This window comes from Triplophysa rosa, linkage group LG15, assembly GCF_024868665.1.
Source record: "Triplophysa rosa linkage group LG15, Trosa_1v2, whole genome shotgun sequence".
Classification (NCBI taxonomy): Eukaryota; Metazoa; Chordata; class Actinopteri; order Cypriniformes; family Nemacheilidae; genus Triplophysa; species Triplophysa rosa.
The window spans coordinates 1,720,531-1,746,421 of record NC_079904.1 but is presented as its reverse complement, the minus strand read 5'-3'; the positions used below and the strand labels follow the sequence as shown (position 1 = coordinate 1,746,421).

The 25,891-nt window shown below is 37.1% G+C and overlaps 3 protein-coding genes across 4 annotated transcripts; 2 read left to right on the top strand and 1 right to left on the bottom strand.

Annotated features, from left to right (window-relative positions):
* Positions 1 to 8,252: 8,252 nt before the first annotated feature.
* Positions 8,253 to 11,415, bottom strand: pax1b (paired box 1b). Of its 2 annotated transcripts, none has more exons than XM_057353303.1 (5): positions 11,205 to 11,415; positions 10,076 to 10,684; positions 9,489 to 9,622; positions 9,016 to 9,217; positions 8,253 to 8,700 (listed from the first exon to the last, which is right to left on the bottom strand). In XM_057353303.1, the coding sequence occupies exons 1-5, from the start codon at positions 11,212 to 11,214 to the stop codon at positions 8,627 to 8,629; spliced, it is 1,029 nt and encodes a 342-aa protein (XP_057209286.1). In that variant the 5' UTR covers positions 11,215 to 11,415; the 3' UTR covers positions 8,253 to 8,626. The 2 variants fall into 2 exon arrangements, with proteins under 2 accessions (XP_057209286.1, XP_057209287.1); XM_057353304.1 differs by having other exon boundaries at positions 10,076 to 10,675.
* A 3,670-nt stretch (positions 11,416 to 15,085) lies between these two features.
* On the top strand, positions 15,086 to 16,447 carry nkx2.2b (NK2 homeobox 2b). Its single transcript, XM_057353753.1, has 2 exons — positions 15,086 to 15,418; positions 15,878 to 16,447. The coding sequence occupies exons 1-2, from the start codon at positions 15,226 to 15,228 to the stop codon at positions 16,402 to 16,404; spliced, it is 720 nt and encodes a 239-aa protein (XP_057209736.1). The 5' UTR covers positions 15,086 to 15,225; the 3' UTR covers positions 16,405 to 16,447.
* Positions 16,448 to 24,098: 7,651 nt separating this feature from the next.
* nkx2.4b (NK2 homeobox 4b) lies at positions 24,099 to 25,838 on the top strand. The gene is made up of 2 exons (XM_057352853.1): positions 24,099 to 24,537; positions 25,022 to 25,838. Exons 1-2 carry the CDS (start codon positions 24,201 to 24,203, stop codon positions 25,585 to 25,587), a joined length of 903 nt encoding a protein of 300 aa, XP_057208836.1. The 5' UTR covers positions 24,099 to 24,200; the 3' UTR covers positions 25,588 to 25,838.
* The last annotated feature ends 53 nt before the right edge of the window (positions 25,839 to 25,891 follow it).

Genomic DNA, 25,891 nt, shown 5'->3' with positions numbered 1-25,891 from the left:
TGTGCTTCGATTTACCAATATAGCAAAATCTCCATAATGAAACGTTTAAGGTTTCAATGTGAACTCATACATTTCTCATCAGATTTTTCCAACACCCAACAATCTGTGTGTCAGTTTGTAAATCTAGTATACTGAGTACGAAGACAAGTGTATACTTCAACGTATACGATCAACTTCTCCTCGAGCGGTCAGGAATAACTGTAGGTGTCTTTGGACTTGCTGTTGTCACTATACGTTCTCATTCTCACCCACCTCCTGATCTCTAATCTCCGGAGACCTTTGGAGAAGCGAACCCTCAGAGCATCAACAGACACAATAATCCCAAAGTATTTAGTTAAGGGATTAAGAGCAAAGCTTTTAAAGCTCCTCTGAGAATGAGGAGTGTCTCAGACAAACTCACTCGTCTGTCGACACGGAAGCTTCAGGTTTCACGAGAGAGACCGTCGCCCCTATGAGCCCCTTAACCCTGGCGTACATGCTGTTAACATTGAACTCAACCTCTCCGACACACATTCATGCTGCTGGATCTGAAATCTGCACGTTTAAACTAAACTAAAAAAAAACAATGATATGATCGTGTAAAACAATGAAGGCTACGCTATGGAAAATCTGGAGAAATCTTAAGCGCCAGAAGGTGCCGTTTCAGCACCGATGGATGCAGATTAAACCAGCAGCAGCAGTTTGTTCAGTCTGCAAAAACGCTGAGACTTCAGGCTAATAGAGCTGTTTAGAGAGTAAGTACTGTGGGTCTTTGATAATTGTTCACAGTCTCTGCCGAGCTGGTGATAAACTGAACTGGAAACGGAGGAAAGGGTGCTCGCTGTGTGGCACGGCAGGGTAAAATCAGCTTCTAATTCTCTAAGGCTGGTTACTTACACTATCAGCAATCAGTCACTGCCATCAGCGCAGCCGTTCAGAGGTGCTGATAAGGTAAAAATGAACAAACACAGGGGTGTCGTGAACTGGTTTTTTTTTAAAGGGGAAGCAGTTTCTGTCCTGCTTCTTGGTTATAAGACATGACTGAGGAAAAAGAGTTGGACTTTTTTTAGTTTTTATGTTGATTTTAAGTACTTTGACTAAACCAAAGAACAAATCAAAATCGCAGAATATAATTAAAAATACATGCTCCCACCAAAAATCACGTACATCTCTGTCTGGACACGGACACACACCCACACGATACTCACTCATGCATTACGCACACACACACACCTCTGTGGGGACAGTCCATAATGTCCGTAATGTTTTTATACTGTGCAAACTGTATATTTTATCCCCTACCCCTAAACCTAAAGATCATAGAAAACTTTTTGCATTTTTAGATTTAAAAAAAATATTGTTCTGTACAATTTATAAGCTTTTTTGCACATGGGGACCTCAATTTTGGTCCCCACAGTGACACGAGTCCCCATGAGTTGGTGTGCATTCAGGTTTAGGTCCCCACTGGGATATACAAACAAGGCCAAACACACTTTTTCCTCTCTCTCTCTCTCTCTCTCTCTCTGGACGGACGCACGCACGCCCACGCGCACACACTCTCTTTGCAGAGACAGTGAAACACACACACTCTCTCTGGACAGACAGACAGACACACACACACACACACACACACACTTTGCTTGGACAGTGAAATGCACACACTCTCTCTGGACAGACATACATACAGACAGACAGACAGACAGACAGACACAGACACACACACACACACACACACACACACACGCTTTGGTTGACTATCCCCGTGGGGACAGTCCATAGGTGTAATGTTTTTTATACTGTACAAACTGTATATTCTGTATATGTATATACTTTTTGCATTTTTAGATTTGTAAAAAATATTGTTCTGTACAATTTATTCGCTTTTTTGCCCGTGGGGAGCTCAGTTTTGGTCCCCACGGTGACACGAGTCCCCATGTGTTGGTGTGTATTCAGGTTTAGGTCCCCACCGGGATATACAAACATGAACACACACACACACATACACCTATATGTGGGCTGAGATACTCCGTGGTTCACAGCTAGTAAATTGAGATGGAATTTCCCGACTGCCGTCAAGACTTGAATCTTCTCTCCTCTGTAAGAGCGAGAGAATGAGATAGAGATCAGCATGTGTGCGTGCAGCTTTTCCTTAAAAAGACTCCTTTGACTGTCAGACACATTCACTCAATGTTTTCATCAACAATCGACACAATGACATCAATGAAAAGCATCTCAATACCTCGCTGTGCTTTTCTTGGGTTTTGTTAAATGTGCAGACACTCAGATTAAAGACAGTCGTGTCGCTGCAGTGGAAAAACAAGTCCGACCGTCAAAACCAGCTTGTTACAAATGAAACACTCACGAGGTCAGAAGAGAGTCTGTGGAAACATCACGCGAAACCGGAGTCACGTGACAACCTCGGTGCGACGTTAGGCTTGTTCGAGTTGACCCATACTAGCCTGACTCTGGCGAGATCAGCCAGTTGCAGGCGGGGGAGGAGTGAAAAACGGCCGTCAGGTCGGACACTTCGTGCTTCCCGTGAGGAGCTGAACCTACAGCAGACCACGTGATATTCATTTCTTTATCACGGATTAAGTGCATATGATAGGAATACCTATTTTTTGCATTAAGATTAGTACAATAAACATAAAATGTGATATAAAAATTTGTGAGTGTAATCGTAACCGAGTGTGTCAGAAATTTAAACAAGCAACGCATTAGTGATGGGTCGTTCTTGAACGATTCGTTCATTTTGAACGAATCTTTAATGTGACTCGAGAAGAACGAGTCGTCGTAGGGAGTGATTCGTTCAGCCGCGCATGCGCATTGCGCAACATTCTATGGGTCCTGTACTGGAATTCAAGAAGAACGAACGATTCAAACCCGAAGACTCGAGAGGTGAACTAATCAATTCTCTTTCCGGCTCAGACCTCATTGGTTTATCTTACGACGCTGTCACGTGATGAACGAAGGAGTCAAACCCGAAGACTCGAGAGGTGAACTAATCAATTCTCTTTCCGGCTCAGACTGCATTGGTTTAGCTTACGACGCTGTCACGTGATGAACGAAGGAGTCAAACCCGAGGACTTGTCAGATAAGAGGTGTGGTGAGCTAATCATAGACTAAAGACCCAGGTAAACAATGAATTAATCTTTTCTGTTTCTTATAGCATTATAGTTTTGTATTGTTTGTAATGTGATCAACGTTTGCATAATGAACGAAATGAACGATATGACTCGAAAAAAGATTCGTTCATTTTGCTGAACGAGACTCAAAGATCCGAGTCAGTAAAATGATCCGAACTTCCCATCACTACAACGCATACACGTGAACATTCTGGCCAATGAGAATAAAGTGTGTCGTCATCAAGGCTTTCGCAGCCGATTTTGAGCAACTGCAGCGCCTGACCTCAAGTACATCTCGTTTTGCTCTCGCGGTACTTTAACGGCACGTGTGATCTTAAAAGTCGGACAAATTGTCTAATTAGAATGCATTGCTGTTGCGGCGCCGCATGAAGTCGAACAAGCCTATTATTACATTTCCATCATGTAAATGTTAGGTACAAAAAACAGATTCATGCAATAACATGTAATTGGGTTGAGTCAACTTAATGGACATATTTATGTTTATGCTTGTCAAACTCAAATTGAAATGTTTGACTGAAAAAAATAACTTCCTGCTAAATCTGCTCCCCGTAGGCCTATTTAGAGACAAGAGAGACCAAAGTTGGTTTTGATGTCTTCATGTAAAATGGCTTTAAAACGGGTGTGCAATACAGTGTACAACAACCACACTTTTAGAACAAAAAAGATAATAAATTAGCCAATTCACAACATTGTCAATATGCCAAATAAACATTTGCTATGACTTGTTTAGAACTTTAAAAACGGATTTAACCAAACAGGATAAAATGCTGCAGAAATCAAAATCTGCGAGCTACAATATTTTTTTACAGTTTTTAAACTGACACATTCACAATTCTCAACAAATAATAGATCCTGATCCTGAGCAATACTGTTCTAAAAATTATCGATATTGTTCAAGTGGTATCATCCGTTTACATCTGGAGCTTCTTTTGTTAATCACATTTAAATGAAACTTGTAGATGAGACTATTTATACATTTTGGCCCGGTTTCACAGACAAGGCTTATTAAGACTTTTATAAAAATGCCTTAGAAAAAAAAACTTAGAAAAAAACATTACTGGTTTGCATCTTGAGACGAAACAATGGCACTGACATATTTAAACTATGTCAGAGCAAGTTATTTTCAGTTAAGACAGGTCAAACATTCATTGTAGTCTTGACAAACATGACAAATATCTTAAACCGGGCATAAATGTTAGACTCATTACCTCTGTAAAACGTAACAGTGAAATTCACTAAGTGTGTATGGTGTAATTATTAACACTGCTTTTTAACACATCATGTGTCAATTTAACACATTTTGTGTTAAATAAATGAAAGGGTCAACACAAGTTGAGTTAAAAGTAACACAACATTTTATTGTGTTGTCCTTAACGAAACACAAAATGTGTTGTTTTTAACACAACTGCTGTTAGAGTGTAAATAAGATTATTTTACTTAATTTAAAAGTTCACTTAATAAATAAAATGTTTTGTTAACTTAGTAGTAGAATATAATGTGGAACTATCTGAAAAAGATTTTAGAATTGATATATTGATTTAACTTCATTGATTACAGTAATTCATTTTATCAAGTAGCTATACTTTATTTAACAATGAATAAAAGCATTTAACAAGCAAATAAATTTACTTTTTGTCAAGAGAAGGTTATCAATAGTTACCGCTGAAAATTTAAAATTCGTGTGTGAGACTTTTATCAATATTGCAAGTAAAAAGTATCTCACAATTTAAAAGACAAAAATATACATCAAACATTATTTATCTAATTTATAGGCCTATATTAATATGGGAAACGAGAAAAAACAGCAACATATCTCAAAAAGTCAGATTGTATAAGAAGGAAAACTAATTCGTTCATTGCATGCATGCAGCTGTTTAAGGAGACTGAGTAGCAGTGCATTATGGGATACAGTGAAGTCACTTGTGAGGTTTCTTGCGAGTGCATTCGTAAAGCATGTCTCAGAAGATATTCTGAGCCTGGATCAGAACCTCAGGCTTCCACAACAGCATAAGAGACTGTTAAAACAGAACCTGTTTAGAAGACACGAGCCAAAAGCAAACGACAGATATAGATAATCTCTCACACGCAGTGGTCAAGTGCTCGACAAACAGAGAAATCCTAAACTGCAGCAGACACACAAGGATCATTTCCCATGAAGCTCAAAAAGAGAATGAATTCTGTAACAAAAATAAATTACATGTACACTTTGAATTAATTTTACGCAAAGAATACTTGAGCATATTTTCAAGTACTACATTTTTACTGTTTCAATAACAGCCTACTCGACTTTTTAGTTTGCAAATGATACCTTACTTGAAGGGGTTAACACTACATTATTCAAAGACGTACATAATGTGTATATTTATTTAGCACACTGAATAAACTTCTTTTCGTAAGTGCTTGATTCATAAGTCATTTAGAGTCACTTTGGCAACTCGATTCTTTTGAACAGTTCGATTCAACTAAATGATTCAGATGTCATTCGGTACACACGGATTCTTCAAACTTATCTCTGGTGACCCACAGTTGTCACGTAAGGATGCCTTATATAGAAATATGATTTTTTCTGAATTTTGGCTGAGATAGAACACAAGCAACATTCACAAACCTCTGTCGCGGGGCGGCTGCGGAACCTTAACATGATGTTTACATGCAGGTTTGAACTGTGTATTAAGGTGTGTTGAATGTAGTGAAAGCAGCAGCGTCTGCGCAGACGTCAGGTTGTGGTTTCACGCTCTGACTGCAGTGCATCTCTCGGCGCCTGCTGCTGTCTGCGCTGCAGCCTGACAGAGAGCCGTGATCTCTGCGCCTCTAATCGTGTTTGACTTCAATGAGATTAATGATGTTCCAAGGTGTGGAAAATAATCCCAACAATCCTGGCAAAAGTCAAAACTTCTTCTTTACAACAAAGCGTGTATATTACAATAGCCCATAATTAACACCAGGCTTTGACAAATCTCTCTTGATGAGACGCTGTGTGTTTTTTTAGCATTACTGAAGAACCAGAGGGTGAGGATGCCGTGCTGAAACAAGATGTTAACAAATGTGAATCGTGCATGCATTCCGTTCCGTTACCATCTTCGTTTGACTGGAAATTCGTAAAATAACACAAATATCAATTGAATTGTTTTTGTTTTTGAAAACTTTGCATACAGTTGGCATCTGAATGTATAAGACTACTAGTGAAAAATGCTTCTATTTTTGGCTTTTTGTTATTTAAGACTTTTTTAATTACAAATGATATACTGTTTGCAAAATAACATTTAACAAAATAACATTTCAAGTCTGATTGTTTTAGTATTTGGTTCATTCACTATGCGCTTTATGCACCTGCTATAACATCATACCTTTGGATCCCAGCATATGTCATCTTTATTTTACATCAGAACTATTCTTTGTTGTATATTTTTCAAATACCCGAAACTTTCATTTTCTTCTTTTTATTATCATTATTTTAATTATTACTATGTATCACATTTTTGGATGTCACATGGATGTCATTAACATCAGTTTTCAGGAGATGCATGTTTATTTTACTTTTTTAAAACGTAAAACTTTCTACTTGAAGAATTTTTCCAATTAGTTTTATTGATATTTTGAAGTTTTCGTTTTTTCGTTTTCAAGTTTCTTTTTTTAGCAATTGTACTTGTGTCGGTTTTTAATAAATTAATTAATTAAAATAGGTTTAATTTATTTCATTTTAGTTCTAGTTTAGTTTCTATTAACTTCCAGTTATCATTTTAGTAACAACCTTAACTTGTTTCAATTTAACGCAACATTATTTTTTTCAGTTTGTGTTGTTTTTTCAAATAATATTAAGGCTAATGTTTCATTTAATTACAATTAACAGCAATGTTTTAAGTTTTTTTGTTAACGTCTGCCTGCATACTGAATGAATTGAAAAATCCCCTATTGACAATGCGGTGTAAACAGATCTTGTTCACACATTAGTTCATGAGAATGTGAAGCACTTTGATGTGGCAGGTGAATGAGCTGTGCATTATTGATGGCTCAGGTCTGACTTTATCTCAACACACAGCGCTACAGCGCACCCTCATTCACACAGAGCTGTTAGCAACTGGACCGTGTTACCTCTCACATTACTGGACATGCCTGGACTAACACACAGCTAAAGCTTTGAGTAAATAACACAGAAGAGTATAGAAGTCAGAACAGATAAGAGAGGCAGAATCGCAGAACAAGAACGTTTGTCTGCACTTATAATGAATCCAAAGAAAATAGTTTTCTGGGTGTGCCTGGTTTTATTTGACATTTCCTCTAACCAAAATATTTATCAGCATGACATGTGGTGCTTACAGATGTAAGTATACAGTTGTGCCTACCTGTACCCAACATTTCTCCGGAAAACTTTGCAATTACGCAGCAGTTGCACAAGAGCGCATGGTGACTCTGTGTTTGTAATAAAAAGCTTTTTCATTAGAAACATCTGCCAGCTGTGTTGAGTTCACTTTAATCTGTCAGGTCAAGAATTACCTCTAAGAGATGTTTGATTTTCAATACAATACAAAAATGTGTCACTATAGAAAATATATATCAGTATAATAATAGTAATAATAATAATCATCATCATTGGAATAATAATTGTTCTAAATTAATTACATTAAAGAACATACGCAACAAGAGAAATATTCAGAATTTCAGTATTTTCATACTAAATGTTATATATAGGCTTATATTAATTTCCAATTTTATCCTTTCTCAACTATGATTTATCAACTGTCCTTTACGTGCAAAAAATAAATGATTTACAAAATAATTTTGAGGATCCTCAAAAAATGTGGATTCGATAAATAAATAGTTTTATAGTTTGTTGTTTATAGTTTTCTGTCTTTCATTGATTATTTCAGCTTGTTCGGTTTTTCTTCTTTTATTGTTGTGTTTTATTCTATTTTATTTTTTATTTGCACGATATTTTGCACGATTTTTATTTAACGATAAAGACACATTAACGCATCTCACATCGATCTTATGCGAGATTTTTGCTATTAACCAAAGGTAAACATATATGAAATTAAGGGTATAAATGTGTTTTACTTGTATTAATAAAACCTTCGCATGTGTCATTTGTCAAATCTTCACGTAAACTTTAGAAAACACACATAAATGCTAAAAAAACTGTTCGATTTTGACATGTTTTTATTCAACAGAAATTAAAATTATTAAAATAGATGAGTGGGCTATATTGCTCAACTGGGCTTTTCAATATACAGACAATGACATGTTCATTTTGTTTCATTTTCGAATCAGCAATATAACTTTAGAAAAACATTTCCAGAGAAACTGCCGTCCATTTATAACAACAGTTTGACATTATTTGCACAAAACAAACAAAACTAAAATCTCCTGCAAATATTGCAGAAATTCTCTGTGGTGATCCCACAGCTTCCCACTCCTCCGTAAAGGTGTACTCGTGGTAACTTACTGACGATGAAGCTGAATGATGGATGGATGGATGGATGTTGTCTGTGTTATTGCGGCTCTTATGTGGGAAGCGCGAGCCCGTGAACGCCGCTCGGATCCTCGTGGTGATGTTTGCTCATCGGACTCTTTCTGTCTACAGGAGCCAAAATAGAGGAGTGTTTAGGGAACAAATAAGCCCTAATGGAGCCCTTCAACAGTTTGTAAACTTCCTTAGCAATGACAGTGTGACCTGTTACACCTATTAATGGTTCCAGAACATTTTACATCTACAGAACCTTTATTGCACAAACGAATTCTTTGTAGAGGAAAACTTCGTTGTAAACGTAATATGTGTAAATGTATTGAAAATTTAAAAATACTAATATCAACGTTTAGCTTTAGATACAAGATTCTGTCACTATTGCACATTTAAGTTTCTTTGGTCAGACGTAGTTTGGTGGGATCTTACCGTCTCGGCTCGAGTGTCTGAAGGATAGGGCTGTGTGCAGGTTCTGGCTCTGGATCATGGCTCCGGGGTTCTGATGGGCGAGGCTCGTGTTTTGAGACTGCCAGTGATGGCCGTAATTGGCGGCGTGTCCGCCGTAAACGCCGAATTGATTGGTGGCGGAGTAAGCGCACGCGGGAACATATCCGGATAAATTAGATGAACCCTAAAATCCAATGTTATAAATTATTATTTTACTTGACATGCGTCTTTGCACCAACAAGAACGACTACAGAATAATAAAATTATATAAAATGCAATCAAATTGTTTTGAAAGAATATTACTATAAAAGTAGACTTTATATATATTGTGCCCAAATAATTTCGAATAATAATAAGTTTTAACGTATGTTTTAAATTATTGCTTATGTTAGATAACCATGCATATACATGAAATATAGGAATGTATTTGAATTAAATAAATAACTAAAATTCACCTGGGTGTATTTAATGTCAGTATCTATAGCTGTTTTATCGATCCCGTTGACTCCATGAACGGAGGGATACGAAGGCCTGTTGACACCGGTCCAGTCCTCCATTTTCGGCTGATAACTCTCTGTTCCAGCAATGGCTGTAACAATAACATATGTTGAATTTATAATAATCGTATTGCTTAAATAAAATCAATTTAAATAGTTGTAAACAAATGCACCTGAGCCTACAGTTCCAAAGCGCAATGCAACATTAATAAAATAATTCTAAATTTCAACAGTTTTTCTTTATTTTGGTTCATTTTGGTCATATTCTCTTTAGGCCAATATGAATAACTGTAAAGGAAAATATCTAAAATATTAAAATATTATAGTCAATTGTATAAGCATAAAATATTTAAATATGTAATGCTTATAGAGCGATTATTTGCAAGTATTTAATATAAAAAAATATAAAAAAAATATTCTTTAAGGTAAACGTCAAACAAAAGCTGAACTATATTCTGATAGAAATTTAAAGAATAGCATGAAGAAATAAAAAACGAAACAGTCAAGTCAGGATGTGTTTGTGTGAATTTACAGGTGATTGATACCTGCAGGGTCCATGAAAGCCCGTATTCCTAATATGTTACTGACGGTGTGGATGGAGGGCCAGGCCCGGGACAGACTGACAGCAGAAGGACTGGTCAGTTTAGAGCCGGTGGGTGACATGGGGTTCGGGTAGGAATATGGATACACAGGATTATAAGAGATCTGAGGTGGAGACGGTTTGCTGTCATACTGGCTCGGCTGAGACAGATTCCCAATCTTGTTCCTTAAAATGCGACTGATGGAGCTCACTGATGGCACATTATATTTGTCACACACTTCATCGGCGAGCAGTCTGTCGCGTATTTCCCAGGCAAATATTCCAGGATCGCCCTGTTTATAATCCCGTATACTCTTCACAACGTTCGGGGTCGTGACTCGAGGTTTACTCCCACCGATAGCACCGGGTAAAATGGAGCCCGTTTCGTTGTATCTGGCCAGAATTTTGCTCACACAGCCATGAGAGACCCGCAGTTGGCGACTGATGTCGCAAGGCCTGATACCGAGCTGCGCCAGTTCCACAATCCGGATCCGGATCGCGTTGGGCAGAGGGCGACCGTTCACAAACACACCACCGAGCTGGTTCACCTCTCCGTACGTCTGATCTGAAAAACCTTCATATTAAACGCATATCTTTACTATACAGCCTTTATCGTGGCATTGCACTCTATAATGTTTTCTGTGCAGTACTTTAAGTTCAGCAAAAATCTTTTTGACAGAGCTCTTACCATTCTTATTTACTTCTACAAATATATTTTTCAAATCAGCATATTGATTTCTATACACGTTCCGTAAAACACAAGAAATGTTAGCTACAACAATTACCTTTTTATTTAGTAAGTAGCCTTTGTTGTTTCTCTCTTAAACCTTTATAGTGAACATTGTACTTTTACGCATGGTAATAAAGTAATGGTATATGAAAACAAAATACAAAATATAAAGTATTTGAAATGCTTTTAAATCCAAAAAGAACAAATTCAACGCTTAAACTGTGTATAATTTATTATTGTTATATTATTATTACTATTATTATGTGAAGTGGTCATAGAATTTCCATTGAATGGAAATTCTGCATTTTTTTATTTTCGTACCTCTGAGACTTTGACTCTGCTTAAAGGTAAATGAGATACTCACCCATTTGCATTGTGACTGTGATATAGTGGTTCCTGTCCTTTAACTCTAAACACTTCTGCTGTTATCCCTTGAACCATTTGTGAGGTTTTCCAGTGTCTCCCGTTACGGATTGCTCTCTTCTTCTTCTAACACTCTTTTAATGCAGAGCGAGTTTTACACAGATCCGCTCTGAAAGGAACTCAGCAGACTGCTGCTTGCGCTCAATTTGACGCGTCACGAGCGTCAATCTCACTAGACAGTATGACTCCACCTCTGATCTACCTCAGTACGCATGTGTGCTCCCAAAAAAGGACTTCATGCAAAAGCCCAAACTTTGAAAAACAATTTAAGTGATATAATTATTTAAAAAGTTGAGAAAATACTGTAACAAACTTTAAGAAAACAAAGTTTCTGTATGTCAAATTGTGATGTACCTGTCAGACAACAAAACACAATTAAATAAATTATTCCAATTATTCAATAAAAAATCTATGACTTTATTAGGTGGTGTGCTTTTAAATTATACAATTTTAAATGATAAGTCTTAATGCATAATAATCAATGTTAATTTAATAACGTGTTGTGAAAAGTTTATAAATGTTAAGGTTCATTAAATGTGACAAACGTAATTGAAAATACACATTAAAACGAATGCACACTTTATAGGTTGGTAAAGTACGACATCTTCTGGTTGATTTAAGCATTACAAGCACCAAAAAGATTTGATTTCTGTTGAAGGGCTGTAATGTTATGGACTAAAATATGATAAATATTGTTATAAAATTTTAATTTATAAAATCTGCTTAAATATCCTAATTTAACTAAGCATAGTCCTGGTTTAAGATAAGCCCTGTCTGAGAAACCGGGCCCACATTTCTTAAAGTCACCATGAAATCAAATAGGAAAATTCTAAGTGTTTTAGTGTTGCAGTGATTATAATAAATGATTTATCTGTTCACACAGTTATTTTTTCAAAATTCATTTGCACTTGTAATCTTTAATCAAAAACATTAAGCTCCTCTCCCCCTCTCAACAACAACTCTATGACGTCAGCAACAAAAAAGAGGCAGGACTACACTCACTGTCCAATGGCCAGGCATTTTTAGCCCTCCCCTCCAGGCCCAAATTACAACAAACCAATAAAAATGGAAAAGGGAAAATAAAGCCCCGCCCTACTTTTTTTTTTCAAATTTCAGAAGCCGTTTCACTCGGATATACGTCACGATACGGAAAAGAGGTCAATCGCAACTTCCGTTTCATGGTGACTTTAACATAGAAACCACACAGTAAACTAAAGCCCATATGTCGAAACTAGCAAAACTTCTTTCATATTTAGCAAATCTGCGTTTGAGAAAATAAATTGTTTTGCAAACTTGAAAATTGAAATAGACAATTAATTTCACTAACCATATCAAACTAAATTCACTGAAAAATAAAACTAAAGGAAATACTAAACACCATAATGGTGATTTACACAAAATTCAATTTAAATACAGCCTAAACATTAAATATTTCTAAACAATAAGCATTTACACATCATCTAAACAGTCAAGTACAAGAGATTATAGCCACCCACCACATAAAGGTCAGTAGAGCTCCGCCCTGGTAACTTTAAACAAACTTCAAGGAAGCTAAATCAATTTACAGGGTCTAATAGTTTCCACATAATGGTCGACGATCAATGACCGGACTCCTGAACTAGAGAGCTGATTAATACACACAACAACCTTTCCCTTTTCAAGTGTTTATAGTTCAGGCTGAACACACCTAATGCAAAACTAAACCCACATAATTAAATCGATTAGTGAAGCGATTGTCTCCCTTAACAGCAGGCAGGGGTTTCAGGACAGAGCTGAGAAACACTGCACCTCCCAAACTGCACCACAAGAGGGAGCTAAAGAGAGGCAACGAAAAAGTAAGCGTATTAGCATGCGCTAGATGGCTCTCTTACCTAAAACAACGGTAACACGTGCTCTAAGTGTACGAGACCGAATGTTTGTCGTGTTTTGCCAGTTTTCTGTTTAAAGTTTTCCAGTTTTTTATAAAAGCCTGTGCACACAGTTTGCGCATTGCACCCAAGGACATGCGCAACACAACTGCCTGGGGTTTTTACTGAAGTTCATCCGAAGCGTTGAGAATGTTGACGCACAATGGAACACCCTGCAATTCCAGTAGGATTTAATGGTGTTCTGTTGGTTCCATACATCAGCCATTGGGAAATTACCCTTAGGAAAATACACTTAGTTAACTGCAAATATTGGTTTAACTATCACTACTGTGAGAGCATGCAATTTGAGGTTTGTACAAATAAACAAAAAACAAACAAAAAATGTTGTCTTATAAGTTTTATGAATGAACTAAATTGATTCATGATAAGTATGAAACTTTAAAATACTTCGCTATAAAATTAATGTCTGCTGTGTTATTTATAGGCTACACGTGAATGAAGAAATCGTTCATTGAGATCAGCTGAATGCCATGACAACAGGAGCAAACTGGCTTTTATTTCGTTAGTTTGGTGTATTGTGTGAGGGCGTCAATCAGCCATTATTTCTGCGCCCCCAAATAAATGCAAAACCTCATCGAGCACAAAAACTTCCAGCACGAGCCTTTCATTGCGCTATTGTCCAGAGCTTAGCTGTTGGTTTGTGTTTGCACAGTTCGACCACCCATGGCGCATGCGGGACATTCACATCACATACTGTCGCACACACTGGACAAACTGCATTTTGTGTCCCCCAAGCCTCACCCTACTCCTAAACCTTCTAAAATCTCACATTTCCAAACAAACATCATTTAGTTTGATTATTGATTATATACTGTTTTCCTCATGGGGACCAAAAAATGTCCCCATGCACAAAGTCAAACTTACTCATCTTGTGGACATTTGGTACCCACTCCAATGACCAATTATTTCAAATCATACGACTGGAAAACTACCCTGTTATAACTGTGTGTCATATAAAACACACACAAAATATAACGCATACAAAACATTGTAAAATAGAACTATTTGGGATGTGCGTTGTTTTGAAAACACAGGAGTTATCATGAAAACATGAAAACATCAATCCAAGAACAACATTATATGGCAATAAAATAAAATAGGCACATTTTCTATCGAATAAAATAATAATCCAAAAATAAATGTCCAAAATTGGAAATAAATATTTTGTAAAGTGTTTTTTGCCAATCGTTGCGCACATGTATAGCAATTATAAAAAGATTACGATAATCCTGCAATAGATGGAGAGTTAATATGCTTTTTTGACGTAAACAAACGCTTTGGATTGTGTTGATGATAAACCAAACATTTACACTGAAGGATGACGCATTATTTTGCAGTGTTTCAGTCATCAATATCAAATATCAGATGGCATCATCAACGAAAAGCTTTTAAGCACAAGTATAATGACCTACATCATCTGACATGAATTCTGAAGGAGGTCAGTAACAGGATTTCGCTCTTGTTCTCAAACATCGGTCGGTGATTGTTAGGTGAATTTGGTACTTGACTAAAGCTTTAAGCAAAATATTGACCCAGAAGGTTTCCATAATTTGGCCACTTGGCCATTTTTAAACAATCCCATTTCAACACAGACAGTCCATGATTTTTCCAAACAATCACCTCGAATGTAAAACGTGTCAGCCGTTTTTAAAAAAGATAATTATAACGAAGAGTTTCCATTTGTGCCACGGGCGCTTCTGATATGTAAATTGATGGTGGGGTGGTCTCGCCCCCCTTTACTTGTTTTAGTCGTGTCACCTCATCCCACTCATCCATTCGTGATGCTCCAGTGATAGAGGCTGAACTCACTATATTTCACACCCGCAGAAGGTCTTCAAGCACTTGACTCCAGAGATCCGCCCTGCAGGTCCAATACTCTCACCTTATATGGACCAGACTAATGGATCGGTTCGGTCACGCACTATAGCAACCGGGGAGCATCTGTGATCTGAGTCTGCATCAGATGTGCTGTCAATCTATCTGACGCATCTTCCTTTTTTAATTCACCCAAAAACTCCTCATTTCGTTTGAAAAATGTCAAAGGGACTGTCGGGTTTCTCTGTCCGTGATATTTTGGATCTGCAGGAGACGAACGATGAAGAATCAGTGACTGATGACACTGAAGATGAGGCGGACGAAGAACATCGTCAGAATGAATGTGGAAACCAGCAGGCATCCATCGGAGACGCGCTTTGGATCCAGTCTAAATGTGGTCACCAATATTCATGTGAGATAAAATTGTGCATATTTCTCCAATATTTAAACAACATGATTTTACATTCATAATCGAATTACTTTGACGAAATACTAGAACAATACACTAAACCAGATTAAAGTTGGTTTCAGTTCAGTCGTCATGCATGCTTTGGCAAAAATGACGGAACAGCACAAAATTTTGCTCAGCTACAAATTAACACCACATGACTATTTTGAGTTGAGAAAAATAAAGGTACTAAAAGGTTTTTGGTTTTGGTCGTTTTTGGTTCCCTAAATAACCTTTCAGTCAAAGATTCCTAAAATAACTTTCTTTCTTAACTCATAGCCTAAAACCTTTTACCACCTTTTGCGCAACAGAGTTCTTTGGATGTTAAACGTTTTTATGAAACCATAAGGTCCGACAAAAAACCTTTTAGGAAACTTAAATTTTATAGTACGTTATTATATATGATTTAATGATTTTCAGCAGCATCTCCAGAGTGTTCAACGCCAGAAGTACCCACGGATGAGTGTCATGATGCGCACGGGGAAGGTTCGGACAACTGTGCCGAGAAAAGACGCAAACGAAGAATTTTATTCTCAAAAGCACAAACGTTCGAGTTGGAAAGACGCTTTAGGCAACAGAGATATTTATCAGCCCCCGAGAGAGAACATCTCGCCAAAGTTTTGCGTTTGACTCCAACACAAGTGAAGATTTGGTTCCAGAATCATCGGTATAAAGTGAAAAGAGCCCGGGCGGAGAAAGGACTGGACCCGGGTTATCTGGCGTCTCCACGGCGCGTGTCTGTTCCCGTTCTGATGAGGGACGGCAGACCGTGTCATCTATTTCATTTACCGGACATGTTGGCTTCTGGTCCGGCATGTGGACCATTTTCGGCTTTTAGTATGAAACAATTTCCTGAGATACACTACAGTAATAATCATTTACGCGCAAACTTCATGACGCACCTGACAGCTGTCAATCATCCGTCGCACCTGCAACCGTGGACGTGGTGAGCTTGACGAAACCTGCAATATTTTACGTGGCTTAAAAGGACACATCCACTTCTTTTAAGATTGCTAGCTGTATTTATAAGTCCACAAATGTTTTTTTTTCACATTGTTTTGATCTGTTAGTTTCATTTTATGCATCATACATTTTTATAAAGTCATTAAAGTACGTTAACTTCTCGTGATTTTATTATTAAATAGTTTGAGTATTTTCATTATTTTTTTCTTAACTGGTATATTGTTCAGACTAACATGTAATAAATATGATCAGATTATCTTTTGTCAGTCGTCACAAAATTGTTTATATTTTGTTAATGCGCATAAGGAAAAGTTCGTCAAAAGTTTGATGACGTTTTTTAAAAATTATACATGTTTTTTCTTAAGTTTATAATAGCAAAAATTATTTTTCAAAATTTTAACTTCTTATGTCACAGGAAACCTTCTACATTATTACAACATAAAAGTAGTTTGCTATGTTTTTTAAGCCATCTATAATACCTGAACCTCACAGAAAACGTATGCATTTCATAAAATAGAAAATAACTAAATAATTAAAATATATAATTTAGTATGATTTATACCAAAAATTTCCCCACGACACTCGGTGCTTCACGATGCCATAGAACAATATTTGGCTGAATGGTTCCATAAAGAACCTTTCTGTTTCACTAAAGATTCTCCGTAGAACAAAAAGATTACTTGGATTATATATTTGTGGAATTAAAAATAGTTGATCTACGGCATTGCTGTGAAGAACAAGGTTCTTGTAGCAACGACACTCTCAAAAGTGGGGACATTTGGTCATACCACACCGGCTACCCTTGCCAAACACACAGCACTCCCTTCATTGACCACATGGGGGCAGCATTGTACTAAAATTACGAAGACTGGTGACTTCAAGTGGAAGTAAATCTAAAAGTTAAACTCTTACAAACCTAAAGCCCCAAACTTTCCAAATTTACTATTTTGCGGGAATAAGTTAGAAACAATAGAGAAACCCGCCTTCTGATAAATGTTTTTTTTTTCTGGAATAAATTGTATTTTTTTTAAATCAGCCCATTTATAGACTTTAAAGCAGAACGTGATTGATTTAATAAATACATTCATAATCTCTGTTCCTCGTCCAGTAATGGCAGCAGGTCCAAACGTCTTTCAGTATTCATGTCACATTAATGCAGACCTGTCAAACCTGACATATATGACATAATCTTTATGAAGATGAACAGCAATGTTTGTGTATTACCCTAAGCGATAATCCTTTACAACTCATACAAGAGATTACTTCATATATAATAACCTCTCTAAACAACTCAGTTTACACTGGAAACAAGTGACCCCCGCATGTTTATAAGTGATTCAGATTAAAATAACAGTCCATTTATCTCTAGGCCAATATAAACCCTCATCATATCATCTCCACACGTGTCACCACTGAATATCGTCAGACATTATAATTCCACAGGGTTTCTGAAAGTTACGGCTCACCTGGACAACAGCCATTTCTCTTGGAAAGGTTTCTTGCTTCCCATTCACGCTGAGAATCCTGTGTCGGAAATGACGTCACATGGGCTTGGACACATCTAACGTTTTATTGTAATTTAAATTTAAATGTATTTTAAATCAAATTAAATAGAGAAAGTCCTGGCTGTTGAACGACACATAATGCATCTGAAAATGTTTATGTCTGATTAAACATAAAACCTGTTGAAAGATAATATGAAACATGAAATATGAGAAGAGTTTGGTTCCAAAATGAGTAAATCGTGTTTTTTATAATGTTATCATATTTTTATTGTGTTTTAATGTGTTAGTTAGCTGTATTTTTTAAGTTATTATGGCTTGAATCAAAACAAACCAATTGCAGTTTGATCGATATTAATTGAAATGGACAGTAAAAAACATGATTTTTGAAAAAAGTAAAAACGGAATTATCTCATTTTGGATCCAAACTCTTCATATATATCACATTTTATTAAGCTCTTATAATCACGAAATTACTTCTTTGTTTTTCAATTAATAAATAAAAATGCTAATACATTTTTTCATAAACGTTTACATGAGCATATTGTTTCTTTACTTCATCAACAACAGAAAAAAAATCTGACAGGTTCATATAATTTTATGTAAAATGAGACTGCATATCTTCTTTTGGCCTGGAGGTGGCGACATGCCAGAGCAACAGATGACCTCCACAACCGTGCGACCCTTTTACCACCAACAAGCCCCCCCCAAACACACACACACACACACACACACACACACACGCACGCACGCACGCACGCACGCACGCACGCACACACAGACACACACACACACACACACACAGGCTTTGGTTGACTATCCCCGTGGGGACAGTCCATAGGCGTAATGTTTTCATACTGTACAAACTGTATATTCTATCCCCTATCCCTAACCCTAAACCTAAAGATCATAGAACACTTTTTGCATTTTCAGATGTGTAAAAAATATTGTTCTGTACAATTTATTAGCTTTTTTGCCCGTGGGGACCTCAATTTTGGTCCCCACGGTGACACGAGTCCCCATGAGTTGGTGTGTATTCAGGTTTAGGTCCCCACCGGGATATACAAACATGAACACACACACACACACACACGCACACACACACACACACACACACACACACAATCGAACTGATTTTATCAAGTGAAAGATATTCTCGGAGCAACATACTTTTGTGACCCTCGAGCAACATTTTTATATAAAAAGCCATACCCAAACCCCATAACCTATCCTTTAAAACAGAGAGAGCTTTGTCTTTGTAATCATGCAAACACATTCTCAAAAAAGGACCCAACTTTATGGTTTAATAACGTTATTTATAAATGACATGTATATATATTTGTATGTTTTCACATTAAACTGAGACATCCCATGAGTCCGTGAAGCGCATTTCTGACTCAGTGAGGGCAGCACAAGAGATGTTCTCATTTTGCTGATGCGGAACTTTACTTTCAGACGAGACTGCGTGTGCTGAACCTGAACATCTCTAGGCAAACTCAGATGCCATTTATGTGGATGTACCTGAACGCACTGAAGTTTTTTCAAGTGCTCTTCGAGTGTAGACAAACATCCACACAAAACATTTGCTCAGTTCAGCAAATGTGACGGAAGAAACATGCATCAGTCCTGTTCAAGTTTAGCCACTGACCTCATTTTTAAATGATTCACGACACAATGCCAATAAAATGGACATTTTCACGATCATTGATTTTGTGTGGTTAATTATAATCACAATATAAACAATTATAATATAACTTATAATCGATCTGTCCATTCATGTCTGTCTGTCTATTTACAGATGGTTTTGACAGTGTGAGGTGGGTAAGCTGGGTAAGTCGCCAGGTGGTCTGAACTGTGTTTTAAAAGTGTGCAGAGTGGCTCGCTCAGCTGCTTCAGGCTTTTCTCATTTAAACGGAGAGAGAGAGAGAGAGAGAGAGAGAGAGAGAGAGTGAGAGAGAGAGAGAGAGAGAGAGAGAGAGAGAGAGAGAGAGAGAGAGAGAGAGAGAGAGAGAGAGAGAGAGAGAGATTTGCTGCTTTAGGTAAAAGAGACGAGAAAGGACAAAGAGAGAGAGAAAGAGAGAGAGAAGGTGGGTAGGAAAAACTCATCTGAAGAGGGGGAGGAGATTAGAGGTCACATCTGAATTCAACAGAGAACATGGCTGGAAAACCCTGTGTTTTGTTTCGGATATATTAGGTTTAACAAGTGTTGCGTAATTGTTAAATATAGGAATGGTTTTAATCAATTATTTTTTTAATTTAAAGGACACTTCGTTAGTAAAGTTTTAGATCAAAACTCATCAAAACTCCAGATCGGTTTAGTGTCCTTGTTTTATGATGTTAAAGACCTAATTCTTTGCAAGGCGCAGTTATTGTGTAAATGATTTTCTGTCAAACTGCTTTCAGTATTGTGAAAAGCGCTATATAAAAACATGCTAAATTGTGATGTGAATGAATTGTACTTTTTATCCCATTTTACTTTTGTCTAGAATACAGTCGTTTGAAAAAACCTACATTACAATCACAAGATAACAAAATAAACGCTTGAATAATAAGTGATAGCATTATTGTTGATTATATATAGTAATGTATAATCTAAATTTAAAGATGTTAGCTGCTTCACATGGTGTGCATTCATGTAATTCATTATTTAACCATGCAACAACACCTGAAGTAATAAATAAAATAACATTATTTTGCTAATCGTTTGGTAACATCCTGCACCTTCCCACTTGTGTAACAAGATTTCATGAAATAGCTAAAAAATTAAAGGTTATAGGTTAGTTAAAAAGTAAGGTTATCCAGTAAACTGAGCATGTTTTATATTTAAATTTGATTTATACTTGATTAGTCTATGCCCGAATATACTGTTTTGTGGATTGGTCTGTTTGATGTCTTCTCAAACAAAAGACCTTATTTGACTGTGTTTTGGACAGTATAACAAAAGTGTCTTTGGAGTGTTTGTGTTTTAATTGCAAGTTACTGTGGATAAAACACGTGCACAGTTGATATTAATGAGCTGCAGCTTCCATTCAAGCAAAGAAATATATTTATTTAAGCATCGATCTTGAACTGTTAATGTACAAAGTAAATTTCAATAGACCTTTATTACTTCAAAAAGGCAATACATATAAAGTCAGAGTTTCACAAAAACATCTATGAAAATACTTAAACAACACCATCAACAACATAAATAGATTAAGTAGGGCCTACCGTTACTGAAAAAGTTGGAATATGTCGCATTTTCAGTTCAAAACTCACGATCGGTCATTAAATGTGTAATTGTCATACATAAATAAATCTTTTGTAAATATGTGACATTGACAATTAGCAACAGTCCAGTTAATTTATTTCTCGAAAGAAGTGAGAATAAATAAATATGTTTTTAAATAAGAACTTTGGACTCACCCATAACTAATTTAAAACGATTAGTTTTAATATAATATAATCTATGATACAACTATGGTAATTGTCTTGTATTGTCAGGGTTTTTATGTTCTCTTTATTTATTTAAATTAATTCATAATAAGCTAATAAAAAGATCATTTTCCAAGAATTTTCCAAGAATTCAAATTTTCATATTTTAAAATACGCCTTCGCCATGTTCTCCATCTTTACCAAAATAATCAGATATCAAATAGCTCCACGATTAAACGTAGTCTCGTCCAATCATGTCATAAACCTTATCCATTTTATTATTATATTTTGCGTTTTTATTAAAAATCAGATCATGTTTAGATCAACGCGCCTTAACTAAAGCGCCTCGAGGCGCACCGATCTCTTCATCAATCTCGAATAGAAACAAATGAGAAACATTCACACAGTTACAAAGGCTAAGTAATTTCATTGTTCGTTCAGATCTTACCTCATTTGAAACCACTGCAGGGAATTCTTCAAATGATATTTAACACATTTTTACGCATTCCCATTACGCATAATAGGCAACCCTAAACACTAGCTACATCTCTTTCCACACAGCCAAAGGTTTTCGGGCTAACTATTAGCATCATTTCAGTCCTTCAATAACATTAATTGCGGGAGACGAGAGAAGAAAAGGCTGTTTAAGTGCTCTGTCACTTGCGCTGGACCTTTCACCTCATCACAGACTGAAATGCGTCCTCGAGTGCGCCACGGTGCCACATGCACACCTGGAGATTCACCATCCAAAGGCCTTTGGCGGGGAAAAAGGAAATAAAACAATGACATTTTCTTTGTTGTCCCGTTTCTATTTGGACTTCGTATTTCCACAAATATCAAACAGCAGTTTTGCAGTTTAGCCAAATGGAAAACAGGAATAGTGTTCAGGTATTGTATGATAACAAATGTCATGGTTTGACATAGATATGACAACAATAACATAAAAAATCATACTACAACTTCAACAACAGTCATTTCTAAATTGGACATTTTAATGGTGTGAATAGCATTTTAATTTTTGTTTCGCATGCTGCTTTGTTTCTTTGGTTCGGTCTGCCAAGGGAAAAAATCCAATTCAATTTCTTCTTTTACATCAAAATGCGTTAGGCCTATATCAGTCCCCATCCTGCGTGTGTTTGCGCATTTAAAACTTCAGATAAGCCCTTTCATTCATTTACATGCACTTTTTAGCGAGCTGCGCGCCATGTGCCCCCCGACCTTTCCAAATCTTATCCCGTGTCTGTATTTGAAAAAAAATGCAGCAGTTTCAAGACTTTTAGGCCAGTTCAGTGAACATGTATTGGCCGGGTTCTTATTTTTTCTTATCTCGTTTGCCAAACAAGCCAGTCGTGAAAAAAATGTATTATATTGATTCATGCATATATATTTTTAAATGACAACATGAAGCAGAGAATCTTCATTACTTCTTGTTGTTTCAATATTTAACCCTCAGTCCCACTCCATATTGACATAAACGTCTGCCTATATACCTATCAGATACGACCTCACGGAACTCCAAACGAAATTGAGGTCGAATTGAATTGAAAATAAACAAACCTACGACATAGCCTAGTGCAAAACATAAATGCATCGCTGCTGTAACAATACTTTGTTTCATGAACATTTTGTAAGAAGTGTAATCCAAACCATTTTTATTTAAGTTTAAAACTAATATAGGCTACTTACCAATTACATTAAACACTTTTCTCAGCTTTCATTTCAGTGCATTTGACTCCTCAGAGATCCAGTGTTATAAATGCAGCAATTCTATATTCCCAACATTCAGAATTTAAAAATATTTCCTTTTCGTCGTATATAAATGGGCTTTTTAAACAAAGTTTCTGGCCGCGGAATGTGGAGCTGGAGGCGCACCTCTGCGTTTTGTGGTTTTTGGCCATGCCCTCTGACTTCATATTCTACAGGGTTTGAGGGTTCTTTCATTTGCATATACCGAAATATCTTACAATTCTAGCAAAGAACTTTAAATAGAACATCTTTTAAATTTCAGACGAATAAATGAGTGTAAACGATTTCTTAATAAACAAAAGTTTTTAATGCTTGCTCCAAGAGTTTGTAAAGCTATTCAATAAAACTTGGCTACAAAGGGAACACGTTGGAAATTCAATGATATGAGAACAATAATAATTTTACATAAAGCATCGTTTATTTTAAGAAAAAAATATTAAGAGTAACTTGCTTTTTGTGTGTGTAAAAAAGATTTTTACGTTTCTATTAATGGTTTATTCTTTAGTTGAGTATCCGTTCCATGTGTTCAAAGAGAACAGTGGAATATAGTTCATTTTCGTGGTTTGGTGTTGTAATTTCTAATATTTGATTCTTCTGATTTTAGCACAAAGTATATCACACATTGTGTGACCTATTCAGTGTACTATTGTGGCACTAAGTCTTAAATTGTGCACTCAAGTTTGTATAAAGAGGAATCTGAGTTGTTTGGATGAGAATTATTAAACAAGACATTCGGATAGGGAGCAGCACTTATCATAATGTAGAAGCTTAGATAGATGGATGTAAAAAGCTGACTCCACTTTGAAGCTCAAAATGATACAAATTCATAAGCACAAGCGTTCCGATGGCATTCTTTGGTTATCTTTTGGTTCGTGCGTATTTTCTTCAATTACTCTACTGGGATGTCAATGGCTCGCTTGGCACGTCGCTCCGCCCCTCGTGTTTGTCGTAAACCTACAGTCAGTCAAGAATAAGGCAGAAATAAGAGCGTCCAGATTCGCCTCTCTCTCGTCAGGAACTCAGAGAGCGCTCTTACGCACCTTCGACATTTGGCGTCTGGCGGTTGCGCGCACATCCACGGGCTTGTGGCAGCTTCAACAAACTCAGTTGCGAGCTGAACCATGTCATTGAGCCCCAAACATTCAACTCCTTTCTCAGTGACCGATATTTTGAGCCCGATCGAGGAGACCTTTAAGAAGTTTGCAGCCATGGAGAGCACCGCGAGCCTGGCGTCTCCTCTCTACAGACAGACTCAGGTGTCTCAAGCAAACCTGCAGCAGCACAACATGAGCCATAACGCCTATCACATGCCTCACTCTCAGTACACGGCAATGGGAGGCTACTGCAACGGTACTATTGGCACTATGGGAGACCTGCCTTCGTACCAGGAGAGCGTAAGGAACGGTGCAACGGCGACGGCGTGGTACGGCTCGAACCCGGAGCCAAGATATCCAACAAGTGAGTAAAACCTGACAAATGATTTTTGTTTTTAATATTATTTTTTAATATTTGAATTTAAATAAAACTATAGTCGCTGTTGCTTATAACTTGAGAAAGATGGCACTTTACATGATGACAAGACGTTATGTTGTTCAGATTTTGGTCATAAAATGTATATATTTTTCTCCTTATCTATTTTTTTAATTTTAAGTAACAATTAAATACAAATGATCTATTTACATACTGCAAGGGGAAATGTCATGTTACTAACATAATTGTGAGCTGCTTGAAACCTGTATTATTACAAGTTTCAAACGGTGGAATATATAAAATTGTTGGGTGAATAATAAGAGTAGGCCTACAATAAGTAGTGAATTATTTTTTTGCATACGTGCTATTTGGCCTCACACTGTTCAAGGATGCATACCAAATTTGACTAAATTATAATAATTCCATAACGCATCAAGATCATCAAAAGTAATTTGCGTTCTCTTTTCTGAAGTTTCCAGATTTATGGGCCACTCGGCAGGCATGAACATGGGAACAATACCGGGCATGGATGTGACTAAATCTATGGTGACTTTGCACGCCGCGCCCCGAAGGAAACGGCGCGTCCTCTTCTCCCAAGCGCAGGTGTACGAACTGGAGCGGCGATTTAAGCAGCAGAAATATCTGTCTGCTCCGGAGAGGGAACATTTGGCCAGCATGATTCACCTGACACCGACCCAGGTGAAGATCTGGTTCCAGAACCACAGGTACAAAATGAAACGCCAGGCGAAGGACAAAGCTTCCCAGCAGCCGGACAGCGGGAACCTTTGCGCGCAACAGTCGCCGAGGCGCGTCGCGGTGCCCGTGTTGGTTAAAGACGGTAAACCGTGTCAGAACGGTTCCAATACGCCGACGCCGGTCCACCAGCAAGTCCACGAGACTTTAGCTTCACCCGAGGACCTGGAAGAAATGTCCCCGAGTCCTCCTCTCATGAACGGCCTCTCTCAGACTGACGCTGCGCTCATGGAGTACACCAGCAACATGGTGAGCTCCAACCTGCTGTACGGCCGAACATGGTGATATTGCTGAACTTCACGCTTGATTTCTACAAAGACACTGTTTTTTTTAATCGTTTTGAAACAGCACTCGTCTGATGCAAGGGTCTTGCCCTCATGTGATTATCTGGATTGTGACTTAATCATTATTGAATGAAAATCTTCATACGGATGAGTACTGAAGACTAGACTAGTGTGATGCGAATAATCAAACATCAGTTCTGTTGCTTTGTATAATGCGAGCTGTAGATGAACAAATGTTGTGTATAAATATCTAACACTGGACGAAGAATGTTTTCTTGAAGTCTTTTGCAAGTTTAAACGGAAAA